Consider the following 23,048-nt stretch of genomic DNA (forward strand, 5'->3'; position numbering starts at 1 on the left):
TTATTTTGTGACCATGTCTACACAATAGAATCACAACTGAAACTCCCTTTGAAGTGTAGAAATCTATTAAACCTCGCCTTCTCTGACTCCTCTGCCCTATTATTTTAACATTAATAGGGTACAACTTCAATGGTTGTTTGTACTCTCTATCTTTCTCTACTTGGAAAGGCTGTCCGTGTTGCTGAAAATATCCTTTAGGTGAAATCATATATAGTGGCAGTCCCACAATGCTTGTAGCAAACAGCAATACTCATAGCATTCTCCATGTGCTGCAAGTAGCCTATCAATTGTGAAGTGCTTGCAGAACAATGGCTCTATATGGTGGCTAAATCCAATCCAGGGTTTAAATAATTATCCCTCTCAGGTGGTATATGCTCATATGCACTGGTGATCATTCTGTACTAAAAAACAACAAACATTCTGGCAAATAAAATGCAGTCAAAAAGTACCTGTGAATGTGATGCAACAGCAGTACGTTCAGGGAAGTGATTCATTCTGGGAGTAATAGCTACTTCAGAAATGCCCACACATAGAGATACAACACAATAGGTAACCTATAATGGGCTGGAGTAAAATCGTGACTTGAAAAGAGGAAGTTAAATTGCAGACAAACGGAAACAAATATTCCTTGTCTCTTTAAAAAATATTTAGCAGCTTTATTGAAGTTCTTTCCAGGGCCACTAGGTGTATCTCTGTTCCATTTTTCGATCGGCGCATCCTCTCTCCAACAGGGATGAGAAGAGACCTCGGCATTTTATCAAGCAGGTGCACCCTGAATCGTGAGGAGCAGATAAAAAATATTTCAGTTCTTTAGTTTTCATGTTGTTAAGACAAGGAGGGTTTCGCAAGACGCAGAGCAAATGGTCGTCTGATGAAGGAAAACATTTTGGATTAAAAACACTTATTCCGGCTGAGGGGGACCCTTTAGTTTGTCTTTATTCTGCGAAATTGGACCGAATTATGACGAAGTATGAAAAAGCAAGTTTTTAACCTTTGAAGTGAAAAGTCCTATTTTTTCTGGCAAGGTTTGTGTCCCTGATTTTAAAGAGCAATGCACTCTGAAATAACGGAACATGGCACTAAGGAAAATTGTCTGAGGTGACGACGAGTGGTGAAGATCAAGCCTTATGGTAAATATACATGTACACAAATATGACTGTTTAAACATGTTACTCGGTCCCAGCTTTTGTGTACTTTTATCAAATGGGGATTTTAAACGCGAGCCTTTGTGCCGAGGATAATTGTAATATATTGGAAAGGAGGTGATAAACAAGTTTAGACTGCCTAAATGTATTTAATTTCATGCATAATGTGTATATTGCATAGCCTATATAATTATCCTATAGTTATGACGAATTTCTATTGGGGATGATGGAATTGTGGCTACATTAAACGATGGAGCATATGTTGCTATAGATGCTTGACAATATGCTCCTGTTCAGCTCCCTGGTGAAATCTCTCTGTTGGAAGCTCACACACTCACGTGCCTGTATGTTGAATATGAAAATGTGATACATCTACTTTCATAAGGGTCAGTTGTGCTGATGCCAGTTGCACAGGTGCTTAGGTCCAAAATGCACTGTCCATTTTAACGTCAGTTGCAGTCCTGAGAAGAGATTTAACCCTATTCAGTGCAATAAAGATAGAACACCATCCTCACTTGATGAAGGAAAATCAATTTCCACCCTTAATTGAAATTAATCAGCCAAATGACTTGATATGAATTGACCCATAATTAAGGATATATACCTCACGTTGAGTCGGGAATGTCTTAGCCTTCATTAATTAATGTCAATGGGTATGTTCAGAGACGACTGAGTAAACAATTAAAACACTCAGCTGGTGGATAAACATTTTATGCTATGAAGAACTGAATGTATTATACAGTAAATCGAGCAGGCAACGTTTGATGGGCAAGTTCAACACTATTGGCTATAGGCACCGGGCACCAGAAAACTGGATAAATGCGGTATTTATGTGCGCTCAAATCATAGCCCACAGACAGGACAAGCTACTCATAGCAGTAAAAGACTGGATTAGTTTATTTGGCTTTGGCAAATAGTCGTTATTGATATTATCTACAATATGGATGTTTAAGGCATGTTTGATATGGGGGATAAACTCACCAGTTATCATTATATGATCTTCAAGCTATTGGTCATTGACTTACATCGATTGCTATATGCATAAGTGGGCATTTTTCAGATAAGCTCCTATACAGTGCGCTCTGGCGTGGTGCTGTTAATTACTGTTTTATTGACATGAACACTGCATGTTGTGTCGGTTTAGCCACATTGGATTTTGCTCCTGTAAAAGCTCATAAAATGAGGTAGTAGGTAGGCCTAACCAATCAAATCGTACACAATATTAGAGTCAAGGACACAGTTGAATGTGATTTGAAATAGAGAGCGATATGATTAGTTGCTCTCAAGCATTTCGCTACTCTCGCATTAACATCTGCTAACCATGTGTATGTGACCAATAACATTTGATATTGTAACGCAAGCACAAAAAATGATCAATTATGTCTACTGATTTGTGAGAGCAACGAGTAAAATATTAGCTTTTTCCCGTAGCCATTTAAGTTAACATCTTTAACATTGAAAGTAACATTCAAAATTGTTCATATAAATGTTAATTTAAATGGCTAGCTAAATAAAGATATGATTTTGACTCACTCAACTAGAATGTATGGAAGGAGCCAAATTGATTTGAAACAATGGGATGCAATGTTGCTAATGCTTAGGCTACTGTTATTTTTTAAAACATTTATTTATGTTTATTTATATTTTTAACATCTGTGTCATCAGTAGTTCATACCTTCAATAGTCTCAAACCATTGATCTATTGTCAAGCCAGTAGCCTGAAAGGTTAGAGCTTCTTACAATAATCTACCTTCTTTCCTTTAGCCCCTGGCAGTCTCTAACTCAGCTACCCACTCTGTACATGGGAGGGAGCTAGTTCATAAATAATGGAAGTGTTGACTTCTGTGTTCCTGTTGTTTCAGGTGCGTTACTTTAGAATTATATGGCCGATTTAGTGAACTCACCCTCAATGTTGGTTAGGACATTTTTGGAAAACTTTCTTTTTCAGTGCATTATGCACAGTGCCTACCGTTGTGCTAAATCAACAGCCTATGACAAAATGACCATTGATGGCATATTCTATTGTTCAAGTACAGAAAGTCAACTCCAGGTCTCATAATGCATTATTCATCTAATTTCCCTTGTTTACAAGTATTGCAAAAAAAAAGTCTGATTGACAAATTGTCATTGGAATAATACTCTTTTCATTACAGTATTGGCAGAGAGCCTCCAACTGTCGCATGTCTTTGTACATAACATTCTCTGTCTGGGCATTTATATAGCAAGATGACTTTCACCAGTTTTTTCTTTCTATACTACTATTTTAGATTATTTATTTTTATTTTTAAAAGCTAAATATTTCCCTTTACAGATTGCATGGACAGTATTGGCACATGATCACAGTCAGACAGTGTGGCTTTTAGTTTCAGATAATAATTCCACAAGCTAATAGACATGTGGGAAGCACACCTGCTTTAGCTATGGGATGGAGAATATGGAAGATATCTGCTATCCTTTCCTCCCTAGATGATTGCTGTGGAGTTTTCTGTTACAAGTTCTGACATGGTGTTGTTTAATTTGGGGCCATTTTGGAACTGTCTGCATTTTTTGCAAATGTTCTAGCATGGGCTCCAAATGGCCCCTCTAAAGAAGGCTTTGTGAGTATCCTGTGTCATGGATGGTGTTTGGGATTTGCCATGGTAGGTGGTTTTGCATGGTAACTAGCCATTTGCTGCTTATTTAGCCCTACAGTCTTTCTTCAACTCAAGTGGACTGATGGTCTTCTCCTGTCAACATGAGAGCTGAGCTTAATGGTTATTTGCTGTGTTTTTGGTCAGTTCATTATGTCTGACTGATCTGAGGTGGGAAATGGGTGCAGTGAGAGCATCAGCTCTGACAGGGAGCACAGCAGGCTCTGGGAAATGGGGTGTGTGTGTACCCATGGAGGGACATTGGAGCACCCAATCTAATGAGTGGACAGAGGCACAGAGCTCTGCTGTGGGACCTGACCAACCCTCTGGTCTGATGGCTCAGGTTCTCACCTGAGGGCATCCAGTCCTTTTACACTTCTTTTGTCCATTTCCTGAAGAAAACCAAAACACATAATGTGAAGCACAGTATGTGCCAGGGACAAAGTGCAAGACAAAACTAAACGGCCTTAATGGACTTTTATCTCTGTGTCCCTGTGAGGAGTGCAGTTTCTGCTTGCTGCTCGCTTCCTCTCATCTGTACTCCACTTCTCACCTATCCACAGCTGCTGGAGTGAAAGGACGTCTCAGCCTATCGATCAGAGTCCTGTAGCTCTAAAGGTGAGAGAGAGCTGGGCCACAGCAGCGCTCTCACACTTTCCAATTCAGTAGGCTCTGTGTTTTGCCCTCTATTTGTGCCCATTAAGAAACCAAACCCAAGTTTGAGTCCCACCAGGGGAAACTAGCTGAGTGTAGGTTCTGTGTTTACTCTCTCCAGCTCACAGGCTTGGCCCTTGAGGGCATCCCAGTCCCTTATGAGCTCGCAGTAACTAACTGACTAATTATTGCTTTGATGTAAACCAATTTTAGGGGGCCCCCTGGATCCTAGGGGTGGGCTAAAGTGGAGCTGTAAGACCTGTCTGCCCCAGGAGAGCTGGGCTGGGGAGAGCCCGCAACATTTGTATTAGTGGAAAATATTATCTAATAGTGGAGTTGATCATTTCTAAGTATGATAATAACTTTCCCACACCTCCTCCTGACCAGGCCTATTCCCTGTGCCCTGAAGTGAGAGAGTGGGAGGTATTGTTTCTCACTGAGCACAGGGACACTCGGAGAGAAGGCAGGAAGCTTTTCCATTGAAAAAAAATTCACGGCAGCCGAGTGCTTCAGCTGTGACCCCTGGCAAGAAGGCACGAAGATGGCAGCCAGGTGAACCAAGTGGAGGGAAAAAAACAGATGCCCTCCCACACAACCAATCCATCCATGCTGCATAAATGTAGTCAAATTATGAAAACATGTTTTCTAAATACAGGCTCTAACAAGGACTGTGATCAGCTGATCACTGCCTCTCTCACCTCTACTCGTTACCTGTTCCGGTCCATTCATTTATCCATTGATTGTGTTATCAATGTTTATTCAACTTGTATTCCCTTTTCTTGCATTGTTTTGTTTGGCAGTTCTTCCTTCATTTTGTTCAGTGTCTTGACACCCACGTGAAATGCAGTTAAATATAAACTTGATTTGAGAGAAGCTGTCCAGTTATGATGCTGTTTATCATCTTGGTAAACAGTGTAATATGGGGATGTGAGACCAGAGGAGGAGGCTTTCTTAAGGTGGCTAATTAAGGATAAGGGGGTAAAGTAAGGAGTCGTGTAGGCTATAGTGTGCAGTGTGATGCAGGACTTCACCAGAGCTGCTGCAGACACTGGGAGTAGAGCAGGCTGAATAATGCGCAGCCACGTCACCCCTGTCGTCATGCACTTCAGTGCTCCACCACGAGCTGCAGGCGTATGCTGGGCACCATACGCTGTGTGTTTTTCTGTGTGTGTGTGTGCAGTGTGTGTGTGTGCAGTGTGAAGCGCTCACGGCTTGCCATTACAGTTTTAACTTCTCCATGTTCCCAGTACTCCAGAGCACTGAGGGGCCATCAGAGTTGATGTGACATGACAGCACAAGAAAACCTGCTACAGTCAGAGGGACTTAAGCAGTAATTGAGTAAATCATGGAATTTGTTAAGTGTCATTAGCCATAATTAAGATGGTAGTAATGTTGGAAAACCAAAATGGTGGATACTACTACTTGTATTAGTGATTCTACTACTACCGCTGCTACCAAATGTAATTGATGATATTATTGGTATCAGTGCTCTATCATTTTTTATTAGTAGCACACATAGTGGTGGTGGTCATTTGTCATATGATCATTATTGTTTCTTAATCATCATTTCCTAATGGATTTACTATAGATTGTAGATTTCTTCTTATTAATGTATGGATGCTGGATGTATTCATCAGTCTTTAATAACCCCAGCCCTGGGATTTCCCCCAGTTTGGAGACAGGCCTCAGTGGAGCTGCTGCAGTCAAGTCTAGTTACTCACTTCCTCACAATGTGACTGACATGTTTTACTGAAGGATGGTGATACAATGGACATTGTCACAAATGGTGCTCAATTTGTTATGAGCACAGAGGAGGCTTCTGACTCCTGTTCTTAATTCACAGCGACATCTCACTGTCACACCGCAAAATCCCCAAATCACACTCTGTCCATGGCGAACCTGCTGGCTAAGCATCCACTGAAATAGTCATAAGCAGTCATCTATAAATTCCCCAAAAGCTTTTATTGGAGGTGAAATGAGATCATTAAGGTCAGCGGGAGCTCGCATGGATGTAAACCACACAGTGATGGAAGGTTTAGTCTGTTGATTGACTGACACCATAACTCTGCTTTGTGCCTCTATGTTCTCTATGCTTTACAGCTTGGGCTGAAATAATAGGCCATTTGTTTTCCAGAGTACACCTCTATATAATCGGGGACCTTCCAGTGGCTCCTATGGGGAAAAATGTGCTGAACCTCATTAAACGCTGTTCATCTACCATCGTCTCTCAGTCTATGTACTGCATAGCCATGCCTTTTCTGTGGTATCTTTCCACTCCGTATACCCGTCAGTTTATTAATAGGGTAATAAATGAAGTGGTGATGACGTATTGTGATGCATCAGGTATAGATTGTCTATAAGTGAACAATGACATATTTTTGACATAACATACAGTCATAACATTGCGTCCCATTTCAAAGCTTCCCATTTCAGCATTGACACTTGGCTGCAGTGTCCCTGAGCAGGTTAGGGATTCGATTCACACTGGGACAAGTTCCTGCACTGGATCTGCACGATGCATGCTCCTCCATGTACTCTGGGAACCAACAACATACTAACAACATGGAAAAAAACCTGGAAAACAGGATGATACATGAGTTACGCCACATGCAAAATAAATGGCAAGGTTGATTTCATAGATCCCCTCTTTTTGCTTGAGCTTATTATTTTGGGGTTCTTAAGCAGGGGATTTTCAAAGGATTTGTTAAATGGATATCTTGGCCACGTGTGAAATTTGTTCTCAACACCTGGGAGGGTTTAATCACACACAGAAAGTATGGAAATTGGAGGCAAAGTGGCAACCATTTTCTGTCCCCATTTAGGGAAAGTGAGGAAAATGGAATGGAATGAGAAATAATTTTCTAGAAGGAAAACATGAGCATATAGTACAGAATTTAATTGATTTACCTTTTGATTCAAATTACATCAGGGTGACACTATTGTTATGTTGCAGGTATGATGTAGATATTACAGAGTGTTAAGGTAGCTACCATAGGTTTGTGGCCCAGTGTTGCTGGGATGTGTACAGTACATTACCACCCCAGAGAGATTTAGCTTTGGGAGAGACCTCACTAAACTCCTCTCACCATAGGCCTGTTTGAGTTAGATTGTCATAAGGATTAAAGGACACAATCTGATCTCATCCTCTGTGCACACACTCATTTACTTCATCTCCCTCACACAGTGTAGCACAACATTGTTACCAAATCCTGCTTTGCTCCAACCAGCCAGCTATCATCCCTCCAGCCAAACCTCGCCCCTCCTGGATTCTGAAAAAAGATTAGAGCCAAAGCCTTGGTTTTTATTTGCCTGTCTGCAGTCTAAATATTTGTCTGGTGTGTCAGAGATGACAAAGGCTTGCGGTGAGGTCCATGTGCAGTTTTTCTTAGCCTCCCCCATTGTAAAAACCTCACAGTAGTTTTATAGCCTCATTAACAATACAGTACACAATCAATGCCAGAGGTTTTCATTTCATTCCTCTGTTTATCTGTTTGCCTAATTATTCCAGGGCGCAGACTGCTTGCTATGCATTTGTTTGGATGCATATCATTTGTATGCCTCTGTCAATAGATGCGATTTGTTTTGAAATATGGTTTTGTTGCAAGGGTTCAAGTGAGAGTGGTACCAGTAATGAATGTGTTTGGCTATATACAAAAAATAAGTGATTGCAAATATTACCATTGGGTACACCTGGACATCTCATCTGCTGTGTCTGGGATGGTTTAAAACTATCAGACCACTGCAAAACTCCTCCAACCCAGAGCACTTAATTTACATTTACTATGGGTGATATAAAGCTCTGTTCCAACCCTGTATCCTTGTATATTCACACACACATAAGTGTACTTAGGTCTACAGGAAGACCAATAAACGGACAGATCTGCTTGACCAACCTAAGTGTTTCTTTCAACATGCTCACAGTTACAGTGTATTTTTAGAACTGCTGTCTAAAAATGTCCAACCTTAGGGTGTGCTTAATGTCTTGGGGTTGTGGGTTGTTAGGATCACTTCATCTCCCCATGGTGTCAACCTACTTCACCACTGGGACACTCATTTTAAAGTAGCTTACTACATGCAGAGGCATCATGCCCATAGGGGGAGCTTGGAACACTTGACTCCTCAGATCTGTCCTGTTTAAAATATATATAGATACATATTTTGTATACATTTTTGTTGTTGTTTCTCTGTAATACTACTAGCCATCTAGACATTTTCTGAAGTTGGCTTTAGCTAGCCCAGTTATGTTCCCAATCTCCAAATCTTATAACTAGCTACTAAGAAGCCATTTCAGCCTAGCAATCAAGTTAGAGTAGCTAGTTTGTCTAACTATCTTAGCTGGCATGCCTGCTGGCAAGGTTGGTAGACTTTAGAAAAGCAAGCAATAACTAAATGTACTGTACCCAGATTATAGCATTATAGATACCGAGCAGCATATTCCAGTTAGGAAGATACAGACAGCTCAAGAGGTATGCTTAGATATGCAGAAAAATAGACATATCTATTTTTTTTGTACATAGAATTAAGTGGAATGATTATGACTCTAGATTGCAGGAAAAAGCTGTTTCACGTGTTTGAAAAATGCTAAATTCTTCAACCTTATCCCCCCTCCGGACCACCTCCCCGCCATCTTCAGGTACTTTGTGCCCCCTCAGATTTCTGGGGAGAATGGTCTGAACTTTGAATGATGTTCCTGTTCTGCTGCTGTCTCTGTGTCCGTGACTCTGTGTCATTGACTCTATGGGTGGCGGACCCAGTACAGTAATATTGAGGACATAAACCCATCTGGCGCTGTTTTCATGTCTGGTCTAAATGAATGGCTGATCTGAATCCTCCCGTAACTGATTCCCTTGGAGAGCTAGAGCGAGTCGCTTCTAGTTACAAACTAACCTCCCATTCCTCCTTAATACTTGTTTTCTAAAGACGGGTTGGTTGTTTAGCAACAAAACCGATGTGTGCAACTATGGGGCAATACAAAAGGGTTGGCTTAGATCGTGGACAACATGCAAACTATATTTCATCTCCAATGTTTATTGAAAACATAAATACATTTACACAATGATTTGTTGGTTAGCTAGCTAGCGAATTTTAGACAAGGACATCCCAGCCAGCCAAACGCTCGCCTAACTCGGGCGATGCTGGATCAATTGTCTCGCCTCATGGGTCCCCCGGTCGCGGCCGGCACGCGTCAGCTCGGGTGTCGAAAATGCATCTGTAGCATTGCAGTTTGCACTGAAATGCGATGCAGTTTCTTAGACCACCACGCCACTTTGGAGGCTCCATCCGCAAAGTTTTAATGCTTATCAATTGCGTTGCACAAAGTATCAAAATACTAAAATACTACTAAAATACTAGACTCTTAAAAATGTAAATTTAAATGTCCATTTAAATTATCACAGAAACAATGAGAAAATATGGAAAAATAAATTATGAAATGTAATGTATAAATCAGCCCGTGTAGTCATCTGCCAGAGAGTATCCCAGAGCCCCATGAAATACATTTGGGACAGATACATGTCACTGGAATCGGTCCAAGCCCCAAATAATACATTTGGGCCAGATAACTCACACTGGAATCAGCCCGAACTCAATCCCCGCATCGTAGCCATAAGTAATACTGCCGAAGGCAGCACAGACTCGGGCCACATGACTCTCAGCCGAGTGTCCCGACTCTCAGCCGAATCGGCCCAGATCCTCTGTGCTTGCTGTGATCAGTCAAAACACCTCAAAACAAGACATGGTATTAAGAACAAGATGAAACTACCTTAAACGAGCCACCTATGATTCCCCACATGGCAGCTTCTTGTCATTGTTACTAGCTATCTGTTTATCCAGAATCACACAAACTTCTGCCTCATTAAATCATGCGCGACGTTTTCGTGACATCAGCGAACCCGTCTATAGAGAATGATCCAAATATAGCTTTCAAATATTTGTTTTTTTTGTGCCGTACTGTATGCAAGGTGGAAAGGTTACTCTCCTAAGATTTGGAAGTAGCCAGTTAATGTGTAAGGAGAAGCAAGTCAACATGTCACATTACCTCAAGGCTCGGTTTGCAACTTTATTACGTTATTCTTCTGAGCATATTTCCCTAATTAACGTCAATCTCCTTGTTGAGTAAACATGTTCAAAAGGGTGCTCTAGTCATAAGAATATGGATGCTTTTAGAGAATGTTTGGATCTCTTTTCCCATTTCCATGCTAACACTGTCATAATTGAAGTTTCTCTATGTCCCCCACTATGTGTCTATGACAGGTGTCATCGCATTGTAAACAAAATAGGATTTCCTTCTCTCTATGAACATGATCTTCTTAATTCTCCGTCCCTGGTCTGGAAGAAGAGGAGGGCTCCCTTAACTAATGCCCAGTCACTCAGTCAGTCTGCTACTTGCACATGATTGATGAGGTGTCACTAGGCAGACTGTGATTCCCCTGTGCTCTGCTTGATGGCAACATAGCCCGAATGTAACAGCCAGTAAAGCCCTGCTCTGTTCATATTTCTTCTCTCCACCTCAGCACTAATTCATTATTTTTTATTTCCTGCAGGATATAGACCCACGCCTCGACTGGGGTTGATTTATCTGTGGAAGACCTGCTGCAAATGGCTGCCCTGCCTGCGTCGCCAGGATGGAAAACAGGACTGTCAATAGGATGCGGCCTGACGAATAGCAGCGAGTGAAGATGTTGCCTCCGCCAGTGTGAAATCAGTGGGGAATACTTGCCATGCAAAGAGCCTTTGAAAGTTTTGACAGCCGCACGTTTGGGAGGCCTCATACTTTTCCTTTGATTGTACCCCTTTCTGTGGGCGGACCTAAAGTGGATTTTTGCTGCTAGCGCTGCGGAGTGGTGAGCCCTAGTTGGTGTGTGTGTGTATCTACTGGTGTGGCAGAGGGAGCATGCCCCTGCAGAGGCCTGGCCGTCTGAGGCTGCACCCTGCCTGGAGGGTCATGCAGCCCCGGCTGGGCGTAGGCCTGGGTCTGGGCCTGGACCTCACCTTCCTGCTATGGATACTGAGCCTAGCACAGCAGGCCCTGGTCACGGCCTCTCAGAAACTGGACGAGACGGACCCCGTGGTCACCACCGTCTACGGCAAATTGAGGGGCGTCAAGAAGGAGCTCAACAACGAGATCCTGGGACCCGTTATTCAGTTCCAGGGGGTACCTTATGCCGCACCCCCCACGGGCGAGAGGCGCTTCCAGCCCCCGGAGCCGCCCATCTCGTGGCCAGAGGTCCGTAACGCCACGCAGTTCGGCCCGGTCTGCCCTCAGACCATCGTGGAGGGGCGTCTGCCAGACGTCATGCTGCCTGTATGGTTCACTAACAACCTGGAGATAGTGTCTTCTTACGTACAGGACCAGAGCGAGGACTGCCTTTTCTTAAACATATATGTTCCCACTGAGGATGGTGAGTTAACAGCAGGACCAACAGGAAAAACAGACCTAAACCAACAACCCCTTTTAAAATATTTTCCTGTGTGTTTTGTACTGACAAGAGTGAGAAAAGCATGACCTCTGCATGTTTACGTGCATGACACTGCATTTATGTGTGTGTGAGTATGTATGTGTGTGTGCGCCTCTATGTGTGTGTGTGTCTGTGTGTGTGTGTGTCTATCTGTGAGTGTGCGGCTGTTCATCAGTCTCCTGATCCCTTCCTCACGCACATCCTCCTGTTTACCTCAGCACGTCCATTCAGGTGAGACTGGTTCCTCCTTTCCCCTCCTCCTCCTGCTTCTCCTCCTCCTCACTCCTCACTCCTCACTCCTGACTGATAGCAGGTCATCATCTGTCCATTGTGTGTAGGCACAATGAATAGGGCTCATCAAGGAGGAAGCTCATGTAAATAATGATTATTGATTGATTTACTGACTGATTGATTAATGAACTAAGCCAGTAAGAGCAACTCACTGGGCACAGATGTCAATTCAACGCCTATTCCACATTGGTTCAATGTAATTTCATTGAAATGACGTGGAAAAAACGTTGATTCAACCGGTGTGTGCCCAGTGGGAACTCTCTTTGCTACCACATTCTCTCCTTCCTCAGCAGTCAGATAGTGGTGTTGCATGCTCCAACTGTCCTTAATGGAGCTCCATGTTATTTTTTAGTCTTCTATTCATTTTACAGTAAAAAGAATATCCAAGGAATGTGCCAGGAAACCGGGCAAGAAAATATGTAGACAAGGAGGTATGTATGCACTGGAATAAATAACAGAGAAAACAGAGAAGGGAGGGCCGGTGGCATGGGGCCCCAGAGAGAGGCGTCTCCCCTCCCCACTCAGCGATCCACCGAGAGGTGAGGAGAGGAAGTGGGGCCCTCTGATTGGCTGCCAGGTCCCAGGTCAGAGAGTATCCTGTAATTGATGACGTGTGTGAGGAGTTAACTGTGGTGAGACGTCGGCCACTCTTAAATTAGATGGGCGCACGGTGAACTTGCAGAGTCTAATCTCAATTAAAAGGGATGGTATCGCTGTTCCATTGGCTTGCTCTGGCTTTATCGATCATGGCTTCATCAAGATAATGTTCTCTAGGCTCCTTCCCTCCCCACTCCACCCTCTTTCTTTCTTTCTTTCTCTCTCCTTCCTTCTCTCCCTCTCTTCTGCTGGCTGGCAGAGTGGCAGTGCATTGTGCCTCTCAGGGCCGGTGACAGCGCCCTTGATAAGGCGTGTGGTGTTAATGCAGCCACTCTGGCAGGCAGGAGGCTGGGGGGGCGCTCATTAAACATCCTCTCTCTGCGCCCTCTCTCCTCTCTGCTAAGCTACACACACCAGGCAGGGCAACCCCTCGCCAACCCTCCTCCCCTCCGAAGATTTGGGTTCTGGCATATCAGGCTCCGACACTGTTATAGCATTGCCAACATATTCCCACATTACCTCAGATATTCCATCCCACTAGCAGTCCTCCAAGTCCCTTAATTAAACATATATACCCAGAGGTAGTCACACATATAGTATTTCGTAGACATATACAGTAGCTCCAATGTACAGTTGAAATCAGAAGTTTACATACACCTTAGCCAAACACATTTAAACTCAGTTTTTCACAATTCCTGATATTTAATCCAAGTAAAAATTCCCTGTCTTAGGTCAGTTAGGATCACCACTTTATTTTAAGAATGTGAAATGTCAGAATAATAGTAGAGAGAGTGATTTATTTCAGCTTTTATTTCTTTCATCACATTCCCAGTGGGTAAGAAGTTTACATACACTCAATTAGTTTTTGGTAGCATTGCCTTTAAATTGTTTAACTTGAGTCAAACGTTTCGGGTAGCCTTCCACAAGCTTCCCACAATAAGTTGGGTGAATTTTGGCCCATTCCTCCTGACAGAGCTGGTGTAACTGAAACAGGTTTGTAAGCCTCCTTGCTCGCACATGCTTTTTCAGTTCTGCCAAACAAATGTTCTACAGAAATGAGGTTCGGGCTTTGTGAAGGCCACTCCAATACCTTGACTTTGTTGTCCTTAAGCCATTTTGCCACAACTTTGGAAGTATGCTTGGGGTCATTGTCCATTTGGAAGACACATTTGGAAGACCCAAGCTTTAACTTCCTGACTGATGTCTTGAGTTGTTGCTTCAATATATCCACATGATTGTCCTCCCTCATGAAGCCATCTATTTTGTGAAGTGCACCAGTCCCTCCTGCAGCAAAGCACCCCCAAAACATGATGCTGCCACCCCCATGCGTCATGGTTGGCTTGCAAGCCTCCCCCTTTTTCACCCAAACATAACGATGGTCATTATGGCCAAACAGTTCTATTTTTGTTTCATCAGTCCAGAGGACATTTCTCCAAAAAGTACAATCTTTGTCCCCATGTGCAGTTGCAAACTGTAGTCTGGCTTTTTATGACGGTTTTGGAGCAGTGGCTTCTTCCTTGCTGAGCGGCCTTTCAGGGTATGTCGATATAGGACTTGTTTTACTGTGGATATATATAATTTTGTACCTGTTTCCTCCAGCATCTGCACAAGGTCCTTTGCTGTTGTTCTGGGATTGATTTGCATTTTTCACACCAAAGTACGTTCATCTCTAGGAGACAGAACGCATCTCCTTCCTGAGCGGTATGACGGCTGCATGGTCCCATGGTGTTTGTACTTGCATACTATTGTTTGTACAGATGAATGTGGTACCTTCAGGTATTTGGAAATTGTTCCCAAGGATGAATCAGACTTGTGGAGGTCTACAGATTTTTTGTCTTTGGTCTTGGCTGATTTCTTTTGATTTACCCATGATGTCAAGCAAAGAGGCACTGAGTTTGAAGGTAGGCTTTGAAATACACCCACAGGTACACCTCCAATTGACTCAAATGATGTCAATTAGCCTATCAGAAGCTTCTAAAGCCATGACATAATTTTCGGGAATTTTCCAAGTTGCATAAAGGCACAGTCAACTTAGTGTATGTAAACTTCTGACCCACTGGAATTGTGATACAGTGAATTATAAGTGAAATAATATGTCTGTAAACAATCGTTGTAATAATGACTTGTGTCATGCACAAAGTAGATGTCCTAACCGACTTGCCAAAATTATAGTTTGTTAACAAGACGTGTGGAGTGGTTGAAAAACGAGTTTCAATGACTCCAACCTAAGTGTATGTAAACTTCAGACTTCAACTGTATATACCCAATATACCTTTACTAACTAATCATATCATAACTTGTCCCCTCTCTCCCTGTTCCTCTTTGCTTAATCATTTGACCTCCTTTCCTGCCAGTCAGAGCCACCATGTTGACCCCCCCACTTAACACGGAAATTGGAGTATGACAGATGTCACATGACTCTGCTGCTGCCGAGTGCAAGCCAATGAAGTGGCTGATCACACATTTTAATGTTTCTCTTAAATGTTCACTTGATGATGGCAAAACTGCAACAACTATGTTACTGTGTTTTGCTACATTGTCTATTTTCATGTGTTCTTACTGCCTAAAAAAATGACACAGCTTCCTCTAAGTTAGGGATATAATTTATTGATTGCAGTGCTTCATGGGTAAAGCAGTGTGATGAGATGGAATGATGTTTTAGTCATCATAAGCTGCAACACACTGATGTATGTCTAATTCATTTGTTTGGCACTGATCACTCAGCATTTACTCACTCTATCTCGGGTCACTGTGGAAGCACACACAATTCAGGCAATGAGTAGAGCTCAGGGACATCAGTAATGCAGTAAAGAGTCATGTTTTGTGCCTCTCTTTTTATACGTTTATTAGTAGGCTATTTTTTCATCATTCCAGACCACGTTGATAATAGGATTTCAAATTTACAGATCAGAATGTCAGGTTGAACTGTGATAGTGTGGTACTTCTATTCCACATCCGGGTTTCACTCGAGCCAGCTTTTAGGAACCCCCCCCCCCCCCCCCCACCACGTCTATTTCTATGGGCACAAACACTGTGCACTTTTCACACTCCTCTTGTTGGCGGAGAGAATTTTGCAGGTTTAAAGCTTATTTCTTGCAATTCTACACATTTCGTCATGGGGTGCAAATAAAATGTTGCATTTTTAAAGCAAATTTTCTTGCAATTCTCTATATTTTGCCATGTCTAATGTGTATTCATGTGATTTTTGAGTGACTAAAAAATGACAACAAAATCTATAGGTTAAAAAATTGAAATAAATGACTAACATGACAAGAGGAACTGATGATGCACTACCCAATGTGCATTCTACTATTACAACTTTCAAGAGTAAGTTTAAAGCCGGACTGAGTTCCGTGCATTTTTTAAAATACTCCCCATCTAGTAAGATATTAGTTAGGTTTTTCTCCAAATTTGCATCCACATTGAGGGTATTACAGAGCTGATTTAGAATAGATCTGTGTGGTTGGGGAAAGTCAGTGAAGCTTAAATAAAGCTCTTTAATCAATTTGGGGATGGTTTCTATGAGCTGCTGTTCAGTTGTTATAGTAGTTCTGCAGTACTCCAAATAACTGGAACCCAGTGTAGTTAGTGTTATGATGAAGGCTGTTTTACACATAGAGTGATATATAGTTGCCCTTAGCACCCCCCCCCCCTTTCCATTTATGAGGTCTCGTCCCAGTTTTGTAATGGTTGAAGGGGGCTCCTGGGGGAGGTGCAGGGCCTCAGGAATAGATTTTTACAGCTCCAATAAGTTTCCAGCCTTCTCCCCACTGTGTCCCCGGAGAGAAGCTGTCTGTAAAACCTGGGCTAAAGTTTTAGTTTTAAAGGTGTGCTGTAGCTTTCTTTATGTGGGCTGAAGCACTGTGGGTGGGTGGGTGAATGTGTATATGATTGTATGTTCCATGTGTTTCAGTCTTTCTCTGTAAGAGAGATCAAAAGAGGCAAACCTGTGTGTTTGTGTTTGTGCGGGCAAACGTGGGTGTGCATTTGTAGACTTTTCTGTACATATACAAATGGACTTGTTCTCTATCAGGAAATCAGAGATGAATTGTTCCAATGGTGACTGTGAACATCACCCGTAGTTTGTGCTAAGTGTATTCAATTTGAGCAGAAGTGTACAATAGTGGGCTCAGCATTCATAAGAATCAGGCTGAGAGTGAAGGCATTCGAGTTTGGTAGAGTTGGGAAAGGCCCTATATGTTATTGGTGGTGGATTGGAGAGTCTCTGCGGATTGTGCATGCACATACAGAGGGATTTAACTGCTGTGGTGTGTAGTAAGTATGTGTGAGTCGTGGGACTGCTCTGTACGAGGTGCTTCCAGAATTCGTGGCAAATCTAATCTGTTAATTTTCAATTGATCAATGCTGATTCCACTACTGAGAGCCACACTTCAAGTGTATTTTCATTCTGAAAAAGTAATACCTCACCTGGTTTTGATAGCTCCGTGCTCTCACCGTGAGTTTCCATCAAATGAGGTATGAAAATGTTGATTGGGAAAGTCTCCCCTGATCTTTTATGCTGTAGCAGGAAGAATGGTGGCTGAACATTTACTATTGTTGTCATACTAAGATGTTTCTGGGAAGGTACAAATGGGATTCCAAGGTTCCAGTGTTGATAGCTTCAGTTAAATATTAATGACGACTGTATTATGATAAATAAATGAGTATCTTCATTTTTGAATCTTTAATAAATGGCATTAAACTGAAGATAACAGTCCAGGCATTGCACTTATTATAGATCTAGTAGTAGAGAAACAATTGAAAACTACAGACCTAATATGGCTTTCTGTGCTGTTCATTTCTAAGAAATTGTATTTTGATGCTGTGTGAAAGGCATTGCAAGCTCTCATGCATATTTAAAATATACTGTCGAATCAACATAGATATTGCTGCCGAGAAGTAACAGCTTTTTACCATAGTTTCAATTTCATATTCGCAGACATTCTTTATGGGCCTTTCCAAAATGTCCTTATACTATGTAATGCATGAGGCTGCAATGATGGAGAACATTCAACAATGACAATGCAATGAGTAGAGAGGGAAATGTTCCCACATTTAGAGTTAGATTTCTTTCTAACAATCAGTGTCAATACCATGTACTATAGCCCTAGTGTTGATGCACAGACGTACAAGCACTGTACAGTATGCACATCTTTGCACTTTTACACATGCTAACATATGTTCATCGCAGTAGGGTTTGATTCTATCACTTCATTTTTTTTGTGATCTCATGGCCTATTCCTCGGAATTCAGAGCAGGGTTGAATAGAGGCTCTTTAAGAAAACACAGGCCCGGATGTGCAATGCTGCAGTGAAGGAGAAAGAGAAAGCAAGGGATAGAAAGAGGGAGAGAACGAGAGAGAGAGAGAGAGAGAGAGAGAGAGAGAGAGAGAGCCAGTGGGTGATATAATGTTTGGACCGACTTGGTCGGTGGCAGCTGTGATAAATTCTGAAACGCCAATTCACTGCGGCCCATTTTAAAGGGCCAGGCCACACTTTAGTGCAGAGTTGCTGTGTGCCCCATTTGAACTACAGTGGGAAACTGTTAAACATCATCTTCCTTGACATACAATCTGCTAATTGCCCAAGGACATGTTTGCTATGTGTCAGAAGACTGTGAGGTATAACTCAAACAGAATAGTAATGCCAATGACAACCTGTGATGAAATGTGATGGTACTGGAACCTTGATTTCAGGATGATGCAGTATTGGAAAGTGGCTTGTCTGTTGGTTCTGTGATGAGTAAAACCCCATAGGTTTTATATAGGCCTTACATCATGGATACCTGGGACTGTATACTCAGGATGCCTTGTACTATACCTGTTTTTTCTATTTGCACTGTAGTCCAAAAGTGTCAATATATAGTACATTAACCAATTGCCATTGATAGTTGTACATCAGTTTGAACGTATTTAATAATTGTCAGGGTGGGTATTTAAATAACAAGTCCACATCATCAGGCTCATTTCTGGCTACCAACTGCACACCCATTCTTGTGATCAAGGAGTATGAAATTTGGTTTTAGCCGACTGCCAAGTCACTTTAATTATGGTTTATGCTAAATTAGGGAGTGTCGGATGAAACAGATTCCGTGCTGCACTTGGCCCTGTTCCCGGTTGAGCACAGTGCGTTTTCTCAGTAAGTGACAACTATTGAACCTGAAGAAGAGGGGGGAAGAGAGAGAGAAAGAGAGCGGGTTGGAGTGACAAGCTGTTGCAGATGGCCACCGTGCAGGGGAATCTAAGTAAATGCAGGTTTCACCTTGACTTGATAATGGGAACAAAGCACCTGACCCAGAGTGTGTTAATCAATGGGTTTAAGTTTACCTCACAGCTGCTACCTCATCTACAGTCTGCCTGTTTACTGTAGAAAGGTCATTGGCACATTTTCATTCCCATGTAGAAACTCATTTTTAATACTTTTGGCCCCCGTAACAAATATGTTTAAATGACAGAGGTTAGTCTTGGAATAAGAAGTAATAAACTGTAATTTGCACATACAGTAGTCCATAAATCACTTAGCCAGGAGCCACGTTCTACTGAGGTGCTCCATATCAGAGGGTGTCATTAATAAATGTTTAACCGCAGCAGTTGTCGTGGCGGCTTTCAGATGCATATTAAAGATAAATCCATGAGGATTTGAAACCATTAAGTACCTTCACCCTGTGTTCACTTGTTTTAATGTTTAATTTCAAACAAAAATCAGGAGTGGCCGAGAATGGTACATGTGGGACTTGAATACTTCGGGGACTAAGCCACAAATTACCCAGGTCTCCCATGCTCCCACTTTCCACCAAACATTTCATTATTGGCCTGGAGTTAAAGCCAGTAATTAGTTTCACCAATCCACGGAAGTGTGACTAATTGGAATTTAAGGCTTCTGTCGGTCAAAGGGACAGCAGATAACTTGCTCCCCAGCCCGGCAATCTCTTACACACTCATATACAGTACACACACACACACACACACACACACACACACACACACACACACACACACACACACACACACACACACACACACACACACACACACACACACTCCCTGAAGTATTCAGATACAGTCCACCACAGCAAAATCAATGGTCCTCTTTGTGTCTGCACAAAGGCTGCAATAGACACCTCAGTGCCTCTAATTAGACGAGAGCTGTCAATAACTCATCACTCCTGTCATTAAGTATATTGGCAACCAGGAAATGGGCCGCAGTCAGTTTTTTTCACTGGTTCAGCGGCTCGCCACACCGTCCGTCTCCCATCTGTGACAGTGCACATTGTCGTTATAGCGGGGGTCATTTAATCACAGAGTTCATAATGTGTGCACGCAGCTAGAAAAGTAACATGTATTCTGGTGGGTGGCCTCTCCACTCATCTTGCAACCAGGCGACGCTCTGGTCTGACAGGTAAAGGCAAAGGTGATGATTAATGGAGGGGTGGAGGAGTACATTAAGTGACGATCAGAAAACAGGCAGACTGGGAGAAATCAGCCTTGAGGTCCGGCCGCGCCGAGCAGGTTCCACAAGCAGTTGAAACTATGAGGAGTTCACCTTGAATATTAATGGCTGGGCAGAGCCATCAATCCCTGTGGCAGCCAGGCAGAGGGAGAGAGGGAGAGAGGGAGGGAGACGGGGAGAGAGAGAGGGAGGAGAGGGAGAGAGGGGAGAGGGAGAGAGGGACGGGGAGGGAGAGAGGGGGAGGGGAGAGGGAGAGAGGGAGGGAGACGGGGGAGAGGGAGAGAGGGAGAGAGGGGAGAGGGGAGAGAGGGAGAGAGGGGGAGAGAGGGAGGGAGAGGGAGAGAGGGAGAGAGAGGGAGGAGAGAGGGGAGAGAGGGAGAGAGGGAGAGAGGGAGAGAGGGAGAGAGGGAGAGAGGGAGGAGAGACGGGGAGAGAGGGAGAGAGGGAGAGAGGGGAGAGGGAGAGAGGGGGGAGAGAGAGGGAGAGAGGGAGAGAGGGAGAGACGGGAGAGAGGGAGAGAGGGAGAGACGGGAGAGAGGGAGAGAGGGAGAGAGGGAGAGAGGGAGAGAGAGGGAGAGAGGGAGAGAGGGAGAGAGGGAGAGACGGGAGAGAGGGAGAGAGGGAGAGAGAGGGAGAGAGGGAGAGAGGGAGAGAGAGGGAGAGAGGGAGAGGGGGAGAGAGAGGGGGAGAGAGGGAGAGAGGGAGAGAGAGGGGAGGGAGAGAGGGGAGAGAGAGAGGGAGAGAGGGGGAGAGAGAGGGGAGAGGGAGAGAGGGGAGAGAGAGAGGGAGAGGGAGAGGGAGAGAGGGAGAGAGGGAGAGAGAGGGAGAGAGGGAGAGAGGGAGAGAGGGAGAGAGGGAGAGAGGGAGAGAGAGGGAGAGAGGGAGAGAGAGGGAGAGAGGGAGAGACGGGAGAGAGGGAGAGAGGGAGAGAGGGAGAGAGGGAGAGAGGGAGAGACGGGAGCTTCAGTATCAGACCGCTGTGGTTATTCTGTGTCAACTGTGCAGCCTGCTTACAGCAGAATTGTATGTGGACATGATAGTCAAGTCAAAGCAAAAGATTTTCAATCCAACTGCAACTACATTCTAAGACAAAAAGGTGCTATCTAGAACCTAAAAGGGTTCTTCGGCTGTCCCCATGGGAGAACCTTTGAAGAACCCTTTTTGGTTCCAGGTAGAACCCTATTGGGTTCCATGTAGAACCCTTTCTGCCTGGAGTTCTGCTTGCAAACAAAAATGGTTCTACCTGTAACCAAAAAGGGTTCTTCAAAGGTTCTCCTGTGGGGACAGCCGAAGAAACCGTTTGGAAACCTTTTTTCTAAGTGCGTAAACAAGAAATATCAAGATGTCCTATAAGTCAACTAAAGTAAATCCTGGCCAGACAATTTGTATCTATTTCTTTTCATTAGATAGATATTCAATGAGGATACTGTACAGGTCAAATCCCTTTCTTACTCAGTTTTAAAATTGAAGAACAGGAATGGTGGCATAATCCTACATTAGATATACCTTTCTGCCCTCCAGTGTCAATAAAGGATTCCAAAAGATTCACCTATGATGAAAGCAGCCATTTGAAGTCACCAGAGAGTTTGATTGGGGCTGCTGGACCCACTGGCTAAGAAACAGTATCCCCATTAATATTGATTCAACAAGTAGACATTCGTAGGAAAAATGGGCAGAAGGGGAAAAAACTAAATGTATATTGTTTTACAGTGTGGTAACTCAAAAATAACCAATAATTAGTACACTACAGTGCATGAAACCAAAACAACTACAGATCTATTCAGCCAAAACAATCACACAGAATCTTATTCGTATATGTTTAATTCCGACAGTCTGCAGAGTGGAGACTTGTTTGAGCTGAGCATACTCCCCTGAGGTGTTAAAGGATGTCAGTGCAGAGTTAAAAGCAGACATCAGAGTCCGGCTGCACCAATCACATGCCTCACTTTGAGTCAGTAGTCGACTCTATATAGAATGTGCACCATTTCAAGTCTGAGTCACACTCCTTTTTGCGTCTAACTTTGGATCATCCCATTCAAACCGCACCCCGAGCTAGGATGTGATGCTTTGTTGTCTATTTTATGTTTGTGGGTGTTCGCCAGAGCTGAGTGTATCAGTGTCTCTGTGTAAGAGATCTAAGCCCAAAGAAGTTAATGTTAGACATCAATAATTCCATAAAGCAGAATTTCATGTTGAGTCAGAGGATAACATTATAAAAAACAGTGCATTGGGAATGCGTTCCAGACTCCTTTTGTGCTGTCACATTGTGACAAGAAGAGCTCTATTCAATCAGTAGCGCTGAAGATCCGGTTCATAGTGCGATTGACAATTAAAGGCAATGTCTCAAGTGGCAATTACCTTTATATTTTATCTTCCGCGTTCCGGGTTGAATCCAGACCGAAGAATATGACAGTATATAGCATCATCTGCTGTAGTTACATTATTGTCATACGATTTAGGAATTTTTCAGTTGACCCCGTCAGTGTTAGTAAATCATACATTTGTATGCTCTTGCCTGTGGTATACAGATTGTAGGATCTTAATTTGACCACTCTTTTGTTGCTGAGAATGTTCCATTGCAGGAAATGCAGATGAGCGTTGTGATTTACATACATTTACTGAAAACCCACAGTAACAGGGTTATATTAACAGTATTGTAGCCTATTTTTGGCCAGTTTAATAGCCTAACCATGGATTAAGCAACATTATTGACTACGCATTCTAATCCAGTTTCTGCAGGATTATTTCGCTGTGAAATTAAAGTCAAATTAAGATCCTACACCTACATCTGTACTATATGCCACTTTTTGACACCCTCTAGCTACA

The 23,048-nt window shown here is 43.0% G+C and overlaps 1 protein-coding gene across 1 annotated transcript in view; it reads left to right on the forward strand.

The window, feature by feature from the left end:
• The first annotated feature begins 11,372 nt into the window (after positions 1-11,372).
• LOC135511467 (neuroligin-1-like) overlaps positions 11,373-23,048 on the forward strand; it is an 83,736-nt gene continuing 72,060 nt past the window's right edge. The window contains exon 1 of the mRNA XM_064932967.1: positions 11,373-11,829. Coding sequence (XP_064789039.1) covers positions 11,373-11,829 — 457 coding nt within the window. The remainder of the gene's footprint in view (positions 11,830-23,048) is intronic.

This window comes from Oncorhynchus masou, chromosome 24 (genome assembly GCF_036934945.1).
Source record: "Oncorhynchus masou masou isolate Uvic2021 chromosome 24, UVic_Omas_1.1, whole genome shotgun sequence".
In the NCBI taxonomy this organism is placed as follows: Eukaryota; Metazoa; Chordata; class Actinopteri; order Salmoniformes; family Salmonidae; genus Oncorhynchus; species Oncorhynchus masou.